Source organism: Chionomys nivalis, chromosome 22 (genome assembly GCF_950005125.1).
Source record: "Chionomys nivalis chromosome 22, mChiNiv1.1, whole genome shotgun sequence".
NCBI classification, from domain to species: Eukaryota; Metazoa; Chordata; class Mammalia; order Rodentia; family Cricetidae; genus Chionomys; species Chionomys nivalis.
In genome coordinates, this window is record NC_080107.1 from 50,003,789 (window position 1) to 50,022,497 (window position 18,709).

Genomic DNA, 18,709 nt, shown 5'->3' on the forward strand with positions numbered 1-18,709 from the left:
GGCTTCAGAGACTGTCTGTGCCAACTGGCTGTCCTGGAAGGGTCCCTGTCCCCACAGAACCCTCCTATCTCCACTTGGTTATTTTGGCTCCATGCTTGGAATTTTACTGTTCAATACTCATTTCTTAGAATGAAAGTGCTCCCAAGAATGAGAAAAGTAAATTATATTACTTCAGGATCTTTTGAAGGAATTACAACTACTTAGGCTAGAGGAGCGCACACTCACTCACATATGAGACATGTGATATATACATACACACACATACATATATGCATATATATGAGAAGAGGGACTAGATATGCTCTATGTGATCTCAGAAGAGAAAGCCAAGGTCAGTGTTTGTTCCATGTAAGGGTTTTCTAATGAACATAACTGTCCAAGTGGATGAAAAGGCATGTAATGACATCACCTTCTCACAAGGAGCTGAGCTGAGTTCACATGTGCCGGATGCTCTGCTACATACCAGGGCATGAGGGTGAACATGTGTGGGCTGGTGGGAATGGTAGAAAAATAATTTCAGTGCTAGGTGGCAACTGTAGATCTGTGGGCCAGCTGTGAGGAGAATACAGAAAGGGTGGCGGTTGTTCTGAGAGGGTGAAGAAGTTGGAACAGTATCTGGGCTCCTTGAGAGAGCAACGATTCAAGGGACACGGGCAGTGACTGCCACAAAGGAACTTGAGGTAGAATATTTTACCGTTGAGGGTAATATAGTCCAATTATTTTAAAAAGGAAGAAGCTAAGGACCGAGGCATGAACTGATCGGCTTGATCACGGAGTCGTTTGAATGAAGTATTAAAAATGAATGCTCAGGTGGACTTTCCGGAGCAGGCTCTAAGAAGGCCTCCCTTGGAAACCGAGTCAGAGGAAACTGTAGGACCGAGCAGCGCTTCTTACCTGGTCTGTGATATTCATACACCGTGAAGGTAGCAGGGTTCAGAAACCCAACTTGGAAAAGTTCAAATATCCGGAATCGGACACAAAGGAAATCTCTGGAGGGAATCTGTTGGACAAATTCAAGGTTGTAAGGGAGTTGTGGGGGAAGAGGTATTCACAATGGCCCAGCCTGTAGGGGTGTGATGGGAGGCGGGAATGCGGGAGGCGGAGCTTACTGAATTCAGCTGCAGAATAACATGGCCATCTTTGATCTGGTAATCAGTCAGGAGTTGATCCACTCCTTCCACAAGCTAAGGAAGAAAGAGGAGAGAGGAGGGGAGGAAAGGGAGAGAGAGAGAGCACTTGAATTTATGTTCTCATCTTTGTGTTTAATTACATTTCCTTCCTGATTAAGCTAGAGTATGCTCGGCCACTCTGAGTTGAAGGACGGTGCCTCCTTCTGGACTCCCTGTGCACATTGCTGCTCGTGTTCCCACTGCTGTGCGTGCTCCCACTGCTGGTGTGCTCCCACTGCTGCGCATGTTCCCACTACTGGCGTGCTCCCACTGCTGCCCGTGCTCCCACTGCTGCGCATGCTCCCACTGCTGCGCATGCTCCCACTGCTGCATGCTCCCACTGCTGCATGCTCCCACTGCTGCATGCTCCCACTGCTGCATGCTCCCATTGCTGCGCATGCTCACACGCGTTGGTTAAGTGACGCTCCTTTTCATTTCCATAAAAATCATAGATTTTTGTTTTGGGAAGAATATTTTGGGTAATTGTACAAGAGTGATGTATTAAAGTAAAAGAATATAAATATTTATATATAAAATAAATATATAAATATATTTATATTTATTCCCATAAAATAACAGGAAAGAAACCCCAACATTCATAGCATCTCAAAAGAAACACTTGCAGCACGTAAATCTTCTTGGTTTGCTCCAATTCCAGTTGGCAGAGAGATATCCATCACTGCATGGGAGGACCCGGATGCTGACTCCCCCTTGCTGGCCTTGTAGCTAAACAAATCAGAGATTGAGGAAAGAGTTAAATAAATTATAAGATTTTTAAAGAAAGGGCCTCATTCCTTAACAGCCTTTATGTATGTATGTATGTATGTATGTATGTATGTATGTACAGATGCATGTGTTTTTTGAGACAGGGCCTCACAATATAGCCTTGGCTCCCTGAGACTATGAAGCTATGTAGTTGAAGCTCGTCTCAAACTCTTCCTTCCCAAGTGCTGAGATTAACTGTGTGCACCACTGTGCCTGCCACCAGCCTTTAAATTTTAGATTTGGTTCTATGTATTGTGGTATGTGGGTCAGAACCCGTGAGTGTTAGAGCTGCAGAGGGTCTTTGGGCTATCTATTCCAGTGATTTCCTTGGCCAGCAACACCAGCACTGGAGCAGAGAAACCATCCAGTCCACGAGAGCAGATAACATTAAAACTGAAGTGTGGCGTCTTGCCGAGGTCACACAGCTGCTTGAGCGGAGAAGTCTATGAATCAGTTTCTTAATTGGTATTCTGGTTCTTTTTCTAACAGACTACTTCCAAGTAAAATATTAGTTGTTTGTCATAAAGAGAACACTAAAAAAACCCAAACCAATCTTAAGTCAAACAGTAACCATAACAAAACCCCTAACACAAACCTAATCCTATTCCAAACAGTGACCCTAACTCATAACCCTAATAAAACTCCTAACCCAAACCCAAACCCAAACCCTAATGCAAACCCTAACCTAACCCAAACACTAACACTAATGCAAACCCTAATTTTAACCCAAACCCTAATTCTAGCCCTAACCTTAACCGCTAACCCTAATCCTAACTTAAACCCTACCGTTCTTTTATCTGTGTGGTGAGACTGTGCTTGGCTATATTCCTTCTTTCCTTTACTCTTGCCTGTTTTCTAAGTTTTCAAGCATGGGTACTCCACGAAAAACTTGGTGTTTCAAAGATTCTTATCTAGGAATTTTGATAGTTTGAAGTTAAGAAAAAGCAAAGTGGGTAAAATAGAAATTCTCTCCCTCTCTTCCTCCCTCTCTCCCTCCCTCCCCATTCCTTGCTCCCTCTCTCTCTGAAAGGGGATCAGGAAATCTGGGTCTTGTCCCAGTTTTACTGTACAATGGCCACAGATTATTTTCTTATTTGTGAAAGCCACTGGTGAGAAGTACAGCCAAGTGTTTCAAACTATCTTTCTGACTCACGGACTCTGAGAAGCAGAGGCTCAGTGTTTCCAGCAGCAGTCAGAGGACTGAGAAGGGCAGGTGAGGAGGAGGTGGGGAAGGAGCTAGTGGCACAAGATGACCCCTGGGCTCCAGTCACACCTCAGGATGCTCAAAAGCAGCTGCCCGCTGGAGTGGAGCGGGAGATTGGAAGAGAGGAGGTGAGCGGGTACCTCACAAATGATTTCACCCAATGGGTCTTAGGGAAACAGTGACATGGGCTGAAGAGGTAGCCACACACATCTTTTCCTCAGTCACCCGTGAAGCACACTCAAACCAGCTCTTAAGAGTAAAAGAAAATCTCATTTATCTTAACAATTAAAGGCACTAAAAAATTATCCCTGATTCATAAAAAATGTAATTCCATTCCCACCAGAGGAACAATTTAGAAGGGAACATGGGATGCCTTTGACCAGTGCCTTGACATCTGAGCATGTCCTTAATTGGATGGGAAGAAGCAGAGATTTCTGGCTCACAGATGCAAATACAACATCTACAGGATGCAAAGGGCCTCCTGGGTGGAGAGTGTCTATGAAAAGATCGGCAGAGCTTGATGACTGGTTGCCATGGGGACTGTTTCAATAGTGCAGCAGAAATCCTTACTTCAAGAAGCCCTTTGCCTGCTGCCAAAACCAGCAATCTTCCCCAAAGGCATTTTGTTGTAGAAATGAAATCCTTCCCTGCCCCCTCCCCTTTTCTTATGAGTCTACCAAGAGGTTGAAAAAAAAAAACCAACAAAAAACTAAATACACAAAAGAGGCTTCTGAACGTACAGACAGTGCACTGGCAATTTTTTAATCAGGAGAGAATATTTGAAGGCAAAGAATTTCTTAAATGAATAAGGACTGTCTCATTCATTTGAAATCCACCCAAGCTAATGTCAGTGTCTCAGTTCCAAAAGCAACTTCCATCTGCCTTTTTAGAACCCCCTGTCACTAATTTGTAAACAAACAAACAAGCAAGCAGAACACCAAAGCAAAACAGAAACAACATCCAAAAGATATGCTATCTAGCACCATAGTTTCTCTCTCTTTTCTATACTTTGACAACTGGGATCAGGTATTCTCCCAAGGAAGTCCAAGGAACGACTTTGAAAGCGTGTTTTTCTGTAGAGCAGGGTTGGGAACAATCGGAACTGGCAGAAACTCAGAGGCAAGACAGTGAGTGCCATGTGCTTTATAGGCAGGGCCAGAGGATGAAGCTTTGGGCTCCGCTGATGATCATCGGAATGTTTGGGGGGAGGGCTACCCGCAAGTGTGTCACCCTTGTCCCAGAGCTCTTTGCAGCCAGCTCCAGATGTCACTTTGTCAGTCCTGGGCACTGATTCTAGCTCTCCTAGGTGTTTGCTCAGACAAATGTCACAGGTTTCAAAGATAGCTGTGGGATTGGCCCATCCCCAGCTACGGGGACTCAAGAGGAGCAGTGGGCTAGCTTGAAGAAAGCTGCTGGGAGAAGGTGACCTCAGCAGGAAGACACTGGCATGAGAAAGGTTTTAGAAGAAGCAGAGGGCAAAACTCACCAAGGGCAGAAGTAAAGAAGCTGGAAGAAGGGAAAGAGGGAGGGAGGGAGGGAGGGAGTGCAGAAGGAAGTGATTAAGGAGGGAAGAAAAGCGTCCTGCAGGGATGGAGCTTGGTGGTGAGAAATTCAGAGAGGTGAGAGGCTCACGATCATAGACAGGTGAAGAATTGCTGGAGCGGAGGCAGCAGAAGGCAGCTGCTTCTTGGGATTATTGGAGTGGAGTATATAGATTGGAAGAGGTAGTCAGAAGCTGGGGGCGGCACCCGAAGTCAGGGCGCTGAGGCTTTGCCTCTGCTGCTGACGGAGAACGTGACTGTTTACTTCCTTTATTTCTAAAGCAAGGGCTTCCTGTTCCTTTATTTCTAAAGCAAGGGCTTCCTGTCTCCATGAAAGGCCATTCAGTTAGGATCTAGATCACATTTGTACCAACTTTTTTGGTCCACATTGGGCACTTTAGTATCACATGTGATTACAGTATGTATAACCAACAAAATATGGCTTGGGCTTTACCTAACATTGACAATATTGGGAGGCCATGGAAAGATGAAGGATTTTGTCTTAGGTCTGGCTTTGCTACCAATGGTTCATTCTGTGCTCGCTAAAACCAGAAGTGTGTGTGTGTTCAAAACCCGTGCACACTTTACCCACACAACAGGGAAGGAGACTGTGGTGAACATTGTACACACACTAGGAAGGAGGCCGTGGTGAACAGTACACACTTTACACACACACACTAGAAAGGAGGCTGTGGTGAGCAGTACACACTTTACACACACACTAGGAAGGAGGCTGTGGTGAGCAAACTCTTTGGTCCCCAAAGATTCTCATGTCCTAATCTGAACCTGTGATGTGGCAATGTGATTTGATTCGGGGTGGGTGTCCGGGATATTTGGAGGCACTCACTGGACTCACAAGACAGTTTATAAAAGCAAGAAGAAGGCAAATCAGAGAAGGAGGTGATTGATGGTGACAGGGCTCAAACAGAGCGAGCCATAATTCTGCCAACAGCAACAAGAAACTAATATCGCGGCCGTCTGAGGGTTTTGCCAGCAGATGGTTTGATAGCAAGAGTCTCAACGTGGGCTGCATTAGATGAGGCCTGAGCCTTGGTGTTTCTGAAGTTTCTGACCTGAGAGGGCAGCCTGGGCGGAGAGCAGCTGGCTTTAAGGGCCAGAGGTTTTGCGGGTAAATGTGATTCCCAGTCACCCCCACACCCCTATCGCCTCAGAATGGGAGCCATGTCCGAGAAGCTTCCTGATACTAGACTTCTGCCATTTTGGAAGAACAACAAAGGTCGTTGTATTATCGGAGTCAGAGAAAGACAGAAACCCAGGAGGGTGGCAATACCTGAGCAAACCCAGAGCTGGCCCCCAGAATAAGCTACTTAAGAATTCTTGCTGTACCCTGCATTTAAAAAATGAACAAATGACACCCATCTTTAATCCCAGCACTTGGGAGGATCTCTACAACAAATGAACAAAACAAAACAAACAAAATAGAATACTAGAAACAAACCAATGAACGAACACCTGAGCATCCTCGGAAATGTTAGGAGGCATTGAAGTACCGCAGTGAAAGCCAGACCTCGGAAACCTCCACTCCATGTTGTGCAATGGGCTCACCTGGCACACGCTACCACGTGCTTGTGTCCGGAGTCACTGTGGCTGGAGTAGCTGGAGGCTGGCACACAGACAAACACACAAACAAGTCACAAAGTAGGAAGTACGCTGCCTTTTCTTGTTTTGGAGCGTGTTTGGGCGGAGTTGTTATGAGAAAGTCTCAAAGAACAACTAAAAATGATTTGTGATCTGGAAGATTTTAAAATCTGGAGATTGTAAAGCTACTGACAACAGTGGATGCCGCTGTCACTGGAGATGCCCTCTGCTCTCAAACATCTCACCGCTGAAGGAGGTAAGAGGGCCTCAGTAGTGTGCCTGGGGCTCTGGAAAGACAGAGGGCCGCATCTGTGGGTATAGAATTTCCTGAAGGAACAGGCCTATTGTGGCCCTGGGGCAAGGGTCAGAGGAGGACAGGAACATCCAGGTGGACTTGACTTTGGACATGGAAATGTCAACAATCTAGCAGCGGCACAAGAAGGTTGCATGTTTAAAGAAGGGGGGCACTTTTTTTTAAGACCATAGGTACTAGAGAGAGAGCAAAGATGAGGGAGGGAAAATGAGTGTGGTTTTAAGAAGCCTGCAGAAAGAGGTTTCTTGGAATAGAATCCGCACACATAAGGCAGTAGAAATCCAAAGGAATATTGCATTTTAAGCCTTACAACTTGTTAGATTCTTTAGAAGTAACCAATACTAAGGCACCAACACTGAATACATTCAGGTTAGCTGCTATATCACTTGATACTAGTTTGTAACAGTTATTCAAGTTGCATCTATCCTACCTACTGAATAGCTAGATTAAGAATCTTTTTTTTCACAGGTGCACGTTTCCTAATTGGGGCTGCTCTCTACCTGACATTTTCAAATGTAGCTAAAATACAGAGCACACCAGGGCATCTTACCGTCAATGTCTTGAGTATCAATTTTCAAGTAAAAGCTGCAGAATTCCTCAGAGACACTAGTTTTGTGAACCACAGTTTTTACCTGTGTTGGAAACAAGAAGATTCCTCATTAAATGGAAGAATGAGAAGGCATTACACCGTGCTCTAGCTGAGAGGAGAGGAAATGGTGCACGTGGACGGGTCCATAACTCTACTGTGCAAACACAAAGAATCAGAAAACACAAAATGATGACTTTTGGCCAAGCACAGTGTTCACCTGGATCCCATATAGTCAGATCTGGAGATGGACTCCCCAGGCACCTGCTCCTTAGCCCATACAGTTTAACATCTTACCATAATCTTAGCTAGCCTGAGAAGAGTTCTCCCAACTCCACACGCTGTCAAGGCAAGCAACTGCCTGTAAATGTGTCTGGATGAGTGTTTGCCAAAAATAGATACACTGACAGCAACTAGGATTGTGGGAAATATAAAGAGCCCGTTTTCCCCTGTGCCATCGTGTAAACAGTCCTTGTAAATGTGTTAAAGGTGAAAAATTATCAAAACACCAACAGAATGCAAATTTCTGCTCAGGAAATTCAGACTGTGTGGTCCATACACAAGATGCTGTGTAATGAGAGATGCTATGAACCACACAAATCATATTTGAGCCTCAAGAGCTCAAATGCCACTGTAAAATTTATAAATCTGTGTACTATGTAACAATGGGGATATTTTCTAAGAAACAATTCATTGGGCAACTTTTTCATTGTGTAAACATCATAGAGTATATTTATACAAACTAAGATAGCTATGATATCACTCACTGTTGCAGTCTTATGAGACTATAATATATGTAGCCAATGGTTGGCAAAAATATCACAATGCAGTTGCATGACTATATGTAATATGTACAAAAATTTTCACAAATACAGAGGGTACGCATACAAGGACCACTAGTTATTATCCAAAATCAACTGTGAGGACAGTCAAGACAGCAAGACAGTACTAGATAAACAAACTCCACTTTATCATGGTGAGCCTAGTCATATTCCTATGACTTTGCATTAAAGTTTTTTTTTTTTTTGTAACAGATGCTGTGGAACAATGCTCTTGTACCCTGTCACTTGTATTGCTTTAATAAAATGCTGATTGGCCAGTAGCCAGACAGGAAGTATAGGCAGGGCAATGAGAAGAGGAAAATTCTGGGAAGAGAAAAGACTCAGTCTGCAGTCATCACCCAGATGCAGAGGAAGCAAGATGAGAACGTTTCACTGATAAAAGGTACCAAGCCATGTTGCTAACAGAGACAAGAATTATTGGTTAATGTAGGATGTAAGAGTTAATAAGAAGCCTGAGCTAATAGGCCAAACAGTTTATGACTAAAATAGACCTCTGTGTGTTTCTTTGGAACTGAACAGTTGCAGGACCACGCAGGACAGAAACCTCTGCCAACAGCAGCGGTCCTTGGCACTGGTCAGATACTCACATGTACTGTTGCCAAGCCATTGCTATATCCTGTGGTGACGACGAGGTCATCATTGAGAGGTACCTGGGGGTGGAGAGAGAAAGCAAGATTTTACTCATCATTTGATAGAGGACAGACAGAGCAAAGAAAAGAGGGGGAGACCTGACAGCCTCTCTCTTGGTTCTTATGAAATTAAATGGATGACATTGGAGATTCAAAAGCAGCAGACACCCCTCCTTCCATGTGTAAACAGGATGTCCTCCTTAGCAAGCCAACCAAAGCAACACATCTGGGGTCATCTATAAAAATATATTCTATGTAGACTAGATATTCATTAATTACATGTATATATACACATACATACATACATACATACATACATACATACATATTCATTGTACAAACTAGATATTTATTTCATTTTTCCAAGTGAACAAAGCCTAGTTCAGGACTTAGCATCTCATGTGCCAATGGGAATTGTTGTTTTTTCTTTCTTCCTTCCTTCCTTCCTTCCTTCCTTCCTTCCTTCCTTTCTTTCTTTCTTTAATTTTTGTTGTTTTTCTTTTCTTTTTTTTTTTTTTAATTTTTCGAGACAGGGTTTCTCTATAGCTTTTGGTTCCTGTCCTGGAACTAGCTCTTGTAGACCAGGCTGGCCTCGAACTTACAGAGATCTGCCTGCCTCTGCCTCCCGAGTGCTGGGATTAAAGGCGTGCACCACCACCGCCCGGCTATTTTTGTTGTTTTTCAAGACAGTGTTTTTCTGTGTAGCCCTGGCTGTCCTGGAACTCAATCTGTAGACCAGGTTGGCCTTGAACTCAGAGATCCTCCTGCCTCTGGGATTAAAGGTGTGCACCACCACTGCCGAGCTGTGGACTGCTTTCATAAACATCAAGATGCAAGGCTCTGAAACAGCCACAAAATGTCTTTGATCCTCTACCACTTCCCCCTTTCCCCTCTCCTCCACTCTTGATTGTTCATCTTCCCATTTCTCGCTGGCCTGTGCTAATTTAAATCCAGGTATCTCACTCCCGGCCCCTAGAATGCTCTCCTAAGTCTCTGGCCACTCCACTTAATCCTGTTACACATCCTTCTTTGCTGTTCTCCTTCCTACTCTGCTTAGCCGATTCAGCTAAGCAGCCCCTCTCTTTCACAGACTCCATAGTTTGGGGACATTATTAAAGAGATGGTTTTGAGCAAGACTGAAGACTCAGCTAGCTTCCCTTCCGTCCACATTTGCAGCATCCAGTTCTCTTTGCCTAGCATACCGGTGCAAAGGGGGCTTGGTGCACCTTCGAGTTCGTCAATCTTTCCTTCGAATCTTAGTAAACCGAGGGAAATAGGTCATTTCCCCTATTGTCCCCACAGGATGTGGTGCAGTTACTTATGGAATGAGTGCTTTGACATGCCGAATGAGAAGTTTCTCTGGTGAATGAGTCTGGGAAATGCTCTACCTCATCTGTTCATTTTTCTCTCAGAGTACCACGCTTAGCAGCATCCATAAAGACCTGATACAGTTGCATTTAAACTAGAGTGTCCATGCTTAGTCATCAGCCTCACATATTGCTTCACAGGGCACATTCCAGGAGAAGCTGTGGCAGGGAATTCCAAGCTGGCTAGCGGCAGCCCAGGCTTCACGTGGAAGCAGCACTCATGGCAAGGTCTGTTATTTTAAGCTGGCAAAGGCCCCTCACATCACATCTCAGGAGAGAAGTCATGCTGCCCACCTGAAGTAGGCTGTGACGGTTCCTTTTCATTGTCAGCTCGACACAATTAGCAACACCCAGGCAGACTGTCTCAAGGAGGGACTTTCTGCATTGGGTTGGCCCCGTGAGCATGTCTGTAGGGCAGTGTCTTAATTATGTTAATTTATACAGGAAGACCTGCCTGCTGTGGGTGGAGCCATTCTCTGGGCATAAAACTGGAGCAGGGAGCTGAACTTCACTCAGTGCACATTTGCATAGCGAATAAAAGCACACGTACAGCAAGGATGTGAGAGACGACTTAAATCCCCCCATCTGACTGCAAAATATTCCATTTACCTCCACTGGCCGCCCAAGGAAATTCTTCTCCGTCACCTTATAATGGTAGAAATCCCCTTTGTGCTTGTAGGAGACGTTGATATCCATATTCAAATGAAGTTGTTTAGCTAGGAGTGAATATTCTGTCAGGCCCTCGATGGCGTTAATGGTATCCTGTCAACAGTCAGCAAGGCACGAAAGTGCATTTAGTTCATTTCTACACGCTCAGTTTACAAACTGACCCGCTCCCGCTCCAGACAGGCAGCACTGTCTGGAGATGGAATCGCAGCTGACTGGGTGGGGCAGCCGAGGGGCCCATTGTGGAGGGGTAAGGCCAATCACTCTCTCCCTAGGAAAGACATTATTTTCATCGGGGACTGGAAGGAAGCATGGTCTCAGGTCTGGGCTCTCTACATATTCTGTGCATACATCCCTGCCACACCAACTCCAGTGTTGTCTGTGTGACATGACATATGTCATTATGCCGGATGGGAGCCACGTGTCCCACGGGACTAGGCTTCCTGGAGGTCAATGGCAGACGGCCGGTATTAGGCACTGCTGAGGCATAGACGGGTTTCTCGATTAGCTGGCTGTGCGGGATATGGGCTTTGCACAATCTCTTTTAATAATGATATTCTATATATGTACAAGACAAGGATCATTCTCTTCAGAAACAGCTCTGGGATAGGAAAGCACAGTATCGGAATGTATAAGACTACAGCAGAACCTTTGTCATACACAAGTGATGGAGGAAGGTCATTGGTTAAAAAATAAAGAACCTGCTTGGTCCTCATAGGTTAGAACATAGGTGGGTGGAGTAAACAGAACAGAATGCTAGGAGGAAGAGGAAGTGAGCTCAGACTCGATAGCTCTCCTCTCTGGGGCAGATGCGATGAAGCTCTGACCCAGGATGGATGTAGGCTAGAATCTTCCCGGTAAGTGCACCTTGGGGTGCTACACACATTATTAGAAATGGGCTAGTCCAGGTATGAGAGTTAGCCGAAAAGAGGCTAGATATAATGGGCCAAGCAGTGTTTAAAAGAATACAGTTTGTGTGTTGTTATTTTGGGGCATGAGCTAGCCAGGCGACCAGGAGCTGGGGCAGCAGGAACACAGCCCGCAGCTCTCCTCAACACACAAGGTGTAAGATGAGCAAGGGAATAGATGGGTTAATGTTGATGGACAAAGACTGTTATATTATACTTTGAACTTTATGGATAGGCTTGCTAGATCCCAACTCCCATGATGTCTGCTGCATAAGAAGGTACTAAAAAGTATATTTCAACAGGTGCAGAGAACTTATTAGGCATATTTGGTCACTAGATGAAATAAAGGGTTGGGAAGAGGAAGGGCCATGATAGCGATAATGAGACAGAAACTTTCTATTCATAAGATGAAACCACTTGTCTGAGGTTTACAGTCCCAAGGACAAGATTTCCTCTTCTAAGGATGCTTTATGTCTAACACCTGTTCCTGATAATATACTTTTCTTAAATATTGCTGATGTGACTAAAAGAAGCTTTCATACTGTGCCAACCAGTGACACATGACCTTCTGATTTGTTCTTTGTTTGAATACTATATAATGAAAACATGAATTCAGTAAAATTGCGGCAGATTCCAACCACTCTCTTGTGTGCTGTGTCTGTCTGTCATTCGCCGAACTTGTGCCTTCCTGTTACCAGGACCCTGCTTCTCCCACGGTCTGAGTGGCTCCCCTGAGCTGGTGCGTGGCACATCCCCAGGCGGGTCACTCTGAAAACCGCCTCTGATGTTTTAGGATTGTCTCTCTCACCCTTTAGTCTCAGTTTAAACACCCCCACAGTGAGGTGGCAAACTACCCCTTCGTGAGAGTTTTAATGTTCATCTCCTGCCCTTGATAGCTTTCACTTCATAATATTTTTATTTATAGTTACTTGATTGTTTCTTCCCCACTATAATATAAGATTCATGGAGCATACAGGGATCCACGTCTTCCTTGCTGTCCTTCAGTTCACGGATTGGAAAGTTAACGTCCAATGTGGCAATGTGGGGTGGGGTAGGAGCTCATGGGAGGTATGAAGGTCATGAGTGCCATCCTCACAAGTAGATTAATGTCATTATCCTTATAAAAGAATGAATTGGCCCTCTTCTCTCCCCTCCTTCTCCTCGTTTCTCCTTTCTTCTCTCCCAACTTTCTCTTTCTTTTTGTCCCTCATGGGAGGACACAACAAAGATGTCCTTGCCAAATTATAGCCCCTCAGTCTTGATCTTTCCATTCTTGAGAAATGTGAGCTATACATTTCTATTAATTATAAACTATAAAATCATAGATGTCTTTATATTATAAAGTATAATTACTAATTATTAATTTTTTATGACTGGCAGTGCAACAGGTTTGCTCACATCTGCACAGGTATGAAATGTGTTATATACATCATTATGATAGCCACAAATCTAGTAGTAAGCAATAGGAAGTTTTCAGTTCTACTACAATTTTATGAATCACGGTTATATTTATGGTTTGTTATTGACCAAAACATTGCTATGCAATACATGAATATGTGTTATCCAACTGTATAACAATGGTAACAACATCAGGCATGGTTGAAAGGCAGCTAACCATCATGCAGGAGAGGAATCATTGGTACCTTTGCTTCCATGGTAACCACTACTTATCAAACAGGATGTGATGTAATTGCTGGTAACATACCAGCCTTCCATGGTCTTTAAAGACAGTGAAAGAAGCACCATGGGCATAAAGTCAGGAAACATGGGTGCTGATTTGGCTCCTTGAATAAACCCCCTTTTAGGCTCATGTCCGCTTTTGAATAATGAAATTACCAGAACAGATCACCTCCAGGATGACTCTGTACCTATGGTCATGGAGGCCAGAATGAGTGTGGAAACTGTGACATGGGAAGCAAGCACAGATGAAGCTGACACACATTACCTGGGTGGAATAAAAGCCGCCTCCATACCTCTGCTCTTCCGACAGCCACTTGATGATTGGGTTGACATAGTATGTCTCCTTCAGGTTCAGGCAGGTAAGCAAAGCGTAGGCTGTGGTTTCCACCATACCTGCTGTGCCACTGTTAGGTCCCGGGCTATCTGCACTTTGGGGAGTATCTTTCCAGAAACGGTATATGGGTGGATCACCTGAGGGCAACATTACGTTCATTAGTAGGATCAAAAGACGGAACTTGATGTAATCCTAGCCGGTGTGTGATGGTCTTCTTACCTCTAGAAGTTGTCTTCTTTGTCAGAACTTTGGTAAGTTTCAAACCTGGGACAAATGGCTGAGTGCCTATTTCACATGTCAAAGCAGACCAGGTCACTAGATTCTCCCAGTATCCTTCAGTGTAGGACTGGCATACCCCACCCTCTACCCTGAGCTATAAGGAAGAGCCTCGGGCTGCCCTTCCCCCAGAGACTCTTCCTTACAGAATCAAGACCTTTTGGTTACCCTTCCATTTTGTACCTTTGGCCTCCTGCCTACTACACTTGGTTCCCCTTTCTTCCTTTCCCTCCCCACTCCACATGGCCCAGCTCAGTCTGGTCCTGTCCACTCTGGACTCTCCTAGATGTCCCTGCTTCAGGCTATGCTCTCCCTGATGTCTTCAGTAAAGTTTCTTTTCCACCATACCCAAAGAGCAGTCATGTCCTTTCTTTTTTATTTCTTTATTTTTTTTTAATTCAGGCTTCATCAATGTAGCTAAGAGAAAATGAGATCCCACGATACAGTGCCCTTGTCTCCATTGTAGGAAGGCACACTTGCTGGAGAGCACAGGCGGCCGACAGACGACGGAGAGCACAGGTGGCTGACAGACGCCGGAGAGCACAGACGGCCGACAGATGCCGGAGAGCACAGGCGCAGACGGCTGACTGACAGACGCCGGAGAGCACAGACGTTGGAGAGCACAGATGGCTGACTGACAGATGCCAGAGAGCATAGATGGCTGACTGACAGACGCCGAAGAGCACAGACAGAGCACAGACAGCTGACAGATGCTGGAGAGCACAGACGACTGACTGACAGATGCCGGAGAGCACAGACGGAGCACAGACGGCTGACAGATGCCGGAGAGCACAGACAGGCTGACTGACAGATGCCGGAGAGCACACACAGGCTGATAGTGGAGCAGCAGACACAAAAGCTGGGACTCAGGACTGACTGACTGGACCAAGCCCCGTTCCCCTCTTTTTCTCTCCCTCTCCCCTCTGCCTCTGTCTCTATATTCCTCCAAACCCCACATGCTCAGAGAGTCTCTCAACCAAGGAAAGGCACCAAAAGCCCAGTTCTACATTCTTGGTGGCTACTGTAGCTTCCTTCCCTGAAGTTGCCAGCTGCCCAAGTCCCTAAGAGCTCAACTTTGACCATACTTGGGTACAAACATCATTACCCCTCATCAACAACCTAGAAAATCTCCCTGCTTTTGTTTGTGGGCCCGGCTCCTCCATCTTCCATCTCTGGGACTGGAAAACTTACCCTGGAGGTGCTTTGTTCAAATAAACAGGTTTTTCAGTTTGGCTTGACCTGGCTTACTGTGTTGATGGAGAAACCTACTATTGGGTGGGTGGGGGCAGAAAGCCTGATACCCAGGATGCAGACTCTCGGTGTTCAGTCAGCACCTACACACTGAGCAGCAGTGTGGGATGAGCCCTACCTTTAACCGAAGCTTCCCTTTTCAGGGCTGAGACGATTGAACGAAATTGCGGGTGGGTTTTGTCTCCTAGGGAAAGAGCATAGGCCACGATGGCCAGTGTGAAGGTGCTCTTGGATGTAAGAGCCTTTGCAAGCAGGAAGGAGTCAGCTTTAGTCAGTGCTGTGTCGATTTTCTGGGAAGAAGAGCAGAAGACAATTAACTTTCTTTCTTCAACATCAGCCGGTAAACTGATGGATGCTGTACTGAGATTGAGGGGAAATTTCTGTGTGTGTGTGCGCATGCATGCGTGTGTGCATGCATGTGCGTGTGTGTCTTGGGGGTACGAAGACCCTGAAGACCTGTATATACAATCAACAAAACAAATCCTTTACAGAGAAGGGGTGGAGTCTATCTCAGAAGAAACCACGTGGTTGTACAAATTCGGCTGTGCTTTCTGCCACTGAGTTCCTGTTTGCCTTGAGAAGTTTGTCTCTTGAGTTTCTGACTCCATCACTGGACCAACCCCTGAGGAGAAGCGACAGTGTAGACAGGATTTTCATTCTGTGTCAGCATAGCTGAGATAGTCACGTGTTCCAAAGGGTCACAGCAAAACAGAATAGAACCACAGCAGCAAAAGGACCGGAGCAGCCAGAGCTCTCTGTCCTTCACAGTGCCTAGGAAGAGTCCCTGCCATGTGCCGAGGTTGCCAGAGAGCCGCGATGAATGACAAGCCAGGGGAGGGACTGCTAGCATTCTGCCTGGCTCATCTCACTTCTGACCTGAGCCTCCTGTGGGCAAGACTGTCAATCAGCACCCAGACCGCTGGGACCTATTCCTGTTGATTATTTTCTCTTAAATGTGCACACCAATGCTTATGAACGACCCAAACAGAAGAAAGCTTTTGTGGCTCCTGTTCTACAAATTCTCTTTTGAAGCTGAAGTCCCAGCTCAGTTCTGTAACCTGATTTACAGGACCAATCAGTTGACTTTGGTGTTTCACCTCAGAGCAGAGCTCTGACTTCAGCCTTTTGTTGTCTGTGTGAACCTTTGGAAGATTCTTTTACCTCCGTGGTTTCTGTTACATAAACTTCCACGGAACCTGAGGCTTCCTAGTAGGCAATACTGGCTACCCAGCAACTCTCAGGGATCCTCCTGTCTCTGCCTTCCCAGGGCTGGGATTGAAGGTGTGGTCATGTCACAGCTAGCTTGTTATCTTCATGCGGGGGATCTGAACTCAGATCCTTCAGTGGTAAGCACTTAACTGACTGAGCTATCCCCCGCCTTCCACACCGTGAAACCTCTGTGTTATTTTAAATAGGTGTGTCTTCTCTTTACTTCCTCAGCTTCCAAGCAAACAAAATAATAGGACCCAAAGAAGTAAAAGTGTGATTGGATTCTGGGGAGTCTCTACAATGCTGACGGCAACAGCAATGCACACATAATAGAGGAGATAAGAGTGGAAAGCTAGGGACTGGAGAGATGGCTAAGCAGGCTGAGAACACTGGCTGCTCTCGCGGGAGAGCCGAGTTTGGTTCCCAGCATGCACATCAGGTGGCTCACAGTCACCTGTAACTCCAGTTCCAGGCCCTCTTCTGGCCTCTAAGGTGGACATACAGATAAGTAGGCACACACATATATGCATAAAAATAAATTTTTAAATTTAAAAAGCAAGGGGAGCAAGACATATTGACTCATTCTCCCGCCACAGTCCCAGGTACTATTCTGGCCCTACGATTTAGCAATGGTGACGCTGAGCAGTGGGAGTCACTCTGCCTTTAAAGTCAATTCTGTTACTTCTCTGTGAATCTACAGGTTGGACTAGGTGCCAGACTCTGTCACTGTTATGAAACCCTTTGATTCTGGTCTTAAGGTTACTTTCTTTTTTCTTTTTTATATATATTTTTAAATTTTATTTTTGTGTTAGGCCCCTTGGAATTGGAGTTAAGATGACTATAAGCTGCCATGTGGTGTTGGGAACTGAACCTGGCTCCTCACAAGAGCAGTGTGTACTCCTAACTATTGAGCCATCTCTCCAGCCCCAGGATATTTACAGTTAGAGTGGTTAGTCTTGTTTTGTGTAGCTTAGCAGTTATGTTCTCAAAATAGACGTCAGTTAGAATTTTTTTTTTAAAGATTTACTTATATATTTTGTTTTCTGTCTGTGTGTATGCCTGCAGGCCAGAATAGGGCACCAGATCTCATTACAGATGACTGTGAGCCACCATGTGGTTGCTGGGAATTGAACTCAGAACCTCTGGAAGAGCAGGCAGTGCTCTTAACCTCTGAGCCATCTCTCCGGCCCCCAAGGTTACTTTAACGTACGTGTAAAGCAGTGAAAGAAACATCTGAAATGAAGCGGACTCTGATAGTGAGCGCCCACCTTGCAGCTCTCTCCCATCACCCAGTGCACCCTCCCAAGTGTGGCCAAGAGAAGTGCTTCTTACCATCAGGGGGCAAATGTCCATAGCCTTTCTAATTCCTATCACAGAAAAGGCTGTGAGATACAAAGCGTTCTCCTGGGCTTCTGCAGGCAAAGTGCCCTAGAACAGACAGCACAAACGACATTTTCAAAGTGAGATGATCTGGTCCGAGTCTCTCTTGGAGCCACCTCCATGTGTCCACACCATGCACTCCAGCCGGATGCTCGCGGTTTCCCGACAACCCTGAGGTTTTGCTCGTGCCTCCCTTGGAGCGTCTCCCCATCCTCACCTGCCAGCTTTACTTCATGATTCGTTACCACGTTCAAGTTCATCCTCTTCAAGAGCCTCTTAAAGGACCATGCCCACTAGGAGGCATCTCTTAAGGCAGGGGTAGCCCAGTGCCAGGCTCACAGGGTCTCCAGTGGAGCTGATCTACCTCCCCACGCACAATCTTATTCTCTTTGAATGGACTTTAATCTCTCTCCTCCTTTCTCCCTTCTCTCTTCTCTTCCCATTTCTTCCCTCTTCTCAACTCTGGAATTTAAATTTCCAGGCATAATAGATATAATAAAAGCGTTCAGTGTTGTTCACCATCAGAGCAATTCAGACGTGAACCACAGGGAGACACTATCTCACACGGTTGCCACAGATACGACAGAAGGACAAGAGGCAAATGTGCACCATTGCTAGGAAATTAGCACAGTTGCTGTGAGACACAGTGCAGAGTCTCCCAAAAATTAAAAATGGAAGTACGGAGATACCAGTTCTACTCCAGGGTCTATATCCAGGAGGAAGGAATTTGGACCTCAAAGACACATTTGCACTTCTGCGTTCACTGCAGCAATGCTCATAACAGCAAGATTTAGAATACTCTCTCTCTCTCTCTCTCTCTCTCTCTCTCTCTCTCTCTCTCTCTCACACACACACACACACACACACACACACACACACACGTGTGCACACATTTCAAAACAGGTTTTATATCATAAAGACAAGCAGTTTGGGTGAGAAGGAGAAATAAATTAACTCTGAAGAAAGATCCAGACACGTTTCTGGCCCTCC

General features: G+C 45.4%; 1 protein-coding gene across 1 annotated transcript in view; it reads right to left on the reverse strand.

Annotated features, from left to right (window-relative positions):
* The window catches only part of LOC130864485 (complement C5), a 103,572-nt gene that overhangs the window by 9,029 nt on the left and 75,834 nt on the right, over nt 1–18,709 (reverse strand). Inside the window, exons 27-36 of the mRNA XM_057754944.1 lie at nt 17,672–17,767; nt 15,249–15,420; nt 13,535–13,740; nt 10,625–10,777; nt 8,607–8,669; nt 7,142–7,223; nt 6,246–6,303; nt 1,793–1,895; nt 1,110–1,184; nt 895–1,000 (exon numbers count right to left, since the gene is read on the reverse strand). Of these exons, the coding sequence (XP_057610927.1) occupies nt 895–1,000; nt 1,110–1,184; nt 1,793–1,895; nt 6,246–6,303; nt 7,142–7,223; nt 8,607–8,669; nt 10,625–10,777; nt 13,535–13,740; nt 15,249–15,420; nt 17,672–17,767 (1,114 nt within the window). The remainder of the gene's footprint in view (nt 1–894; nt 1,001–1,109; nt 1,185–1,792; nt 1,896–6,245; nt 6,304–7,141; nt 7,224–8,606; nt 8,670–10,624; nt 10,778–13,534; nt 13,741–15,248; nt 15,421–17,671; nt 17,768–18,709) is intronic.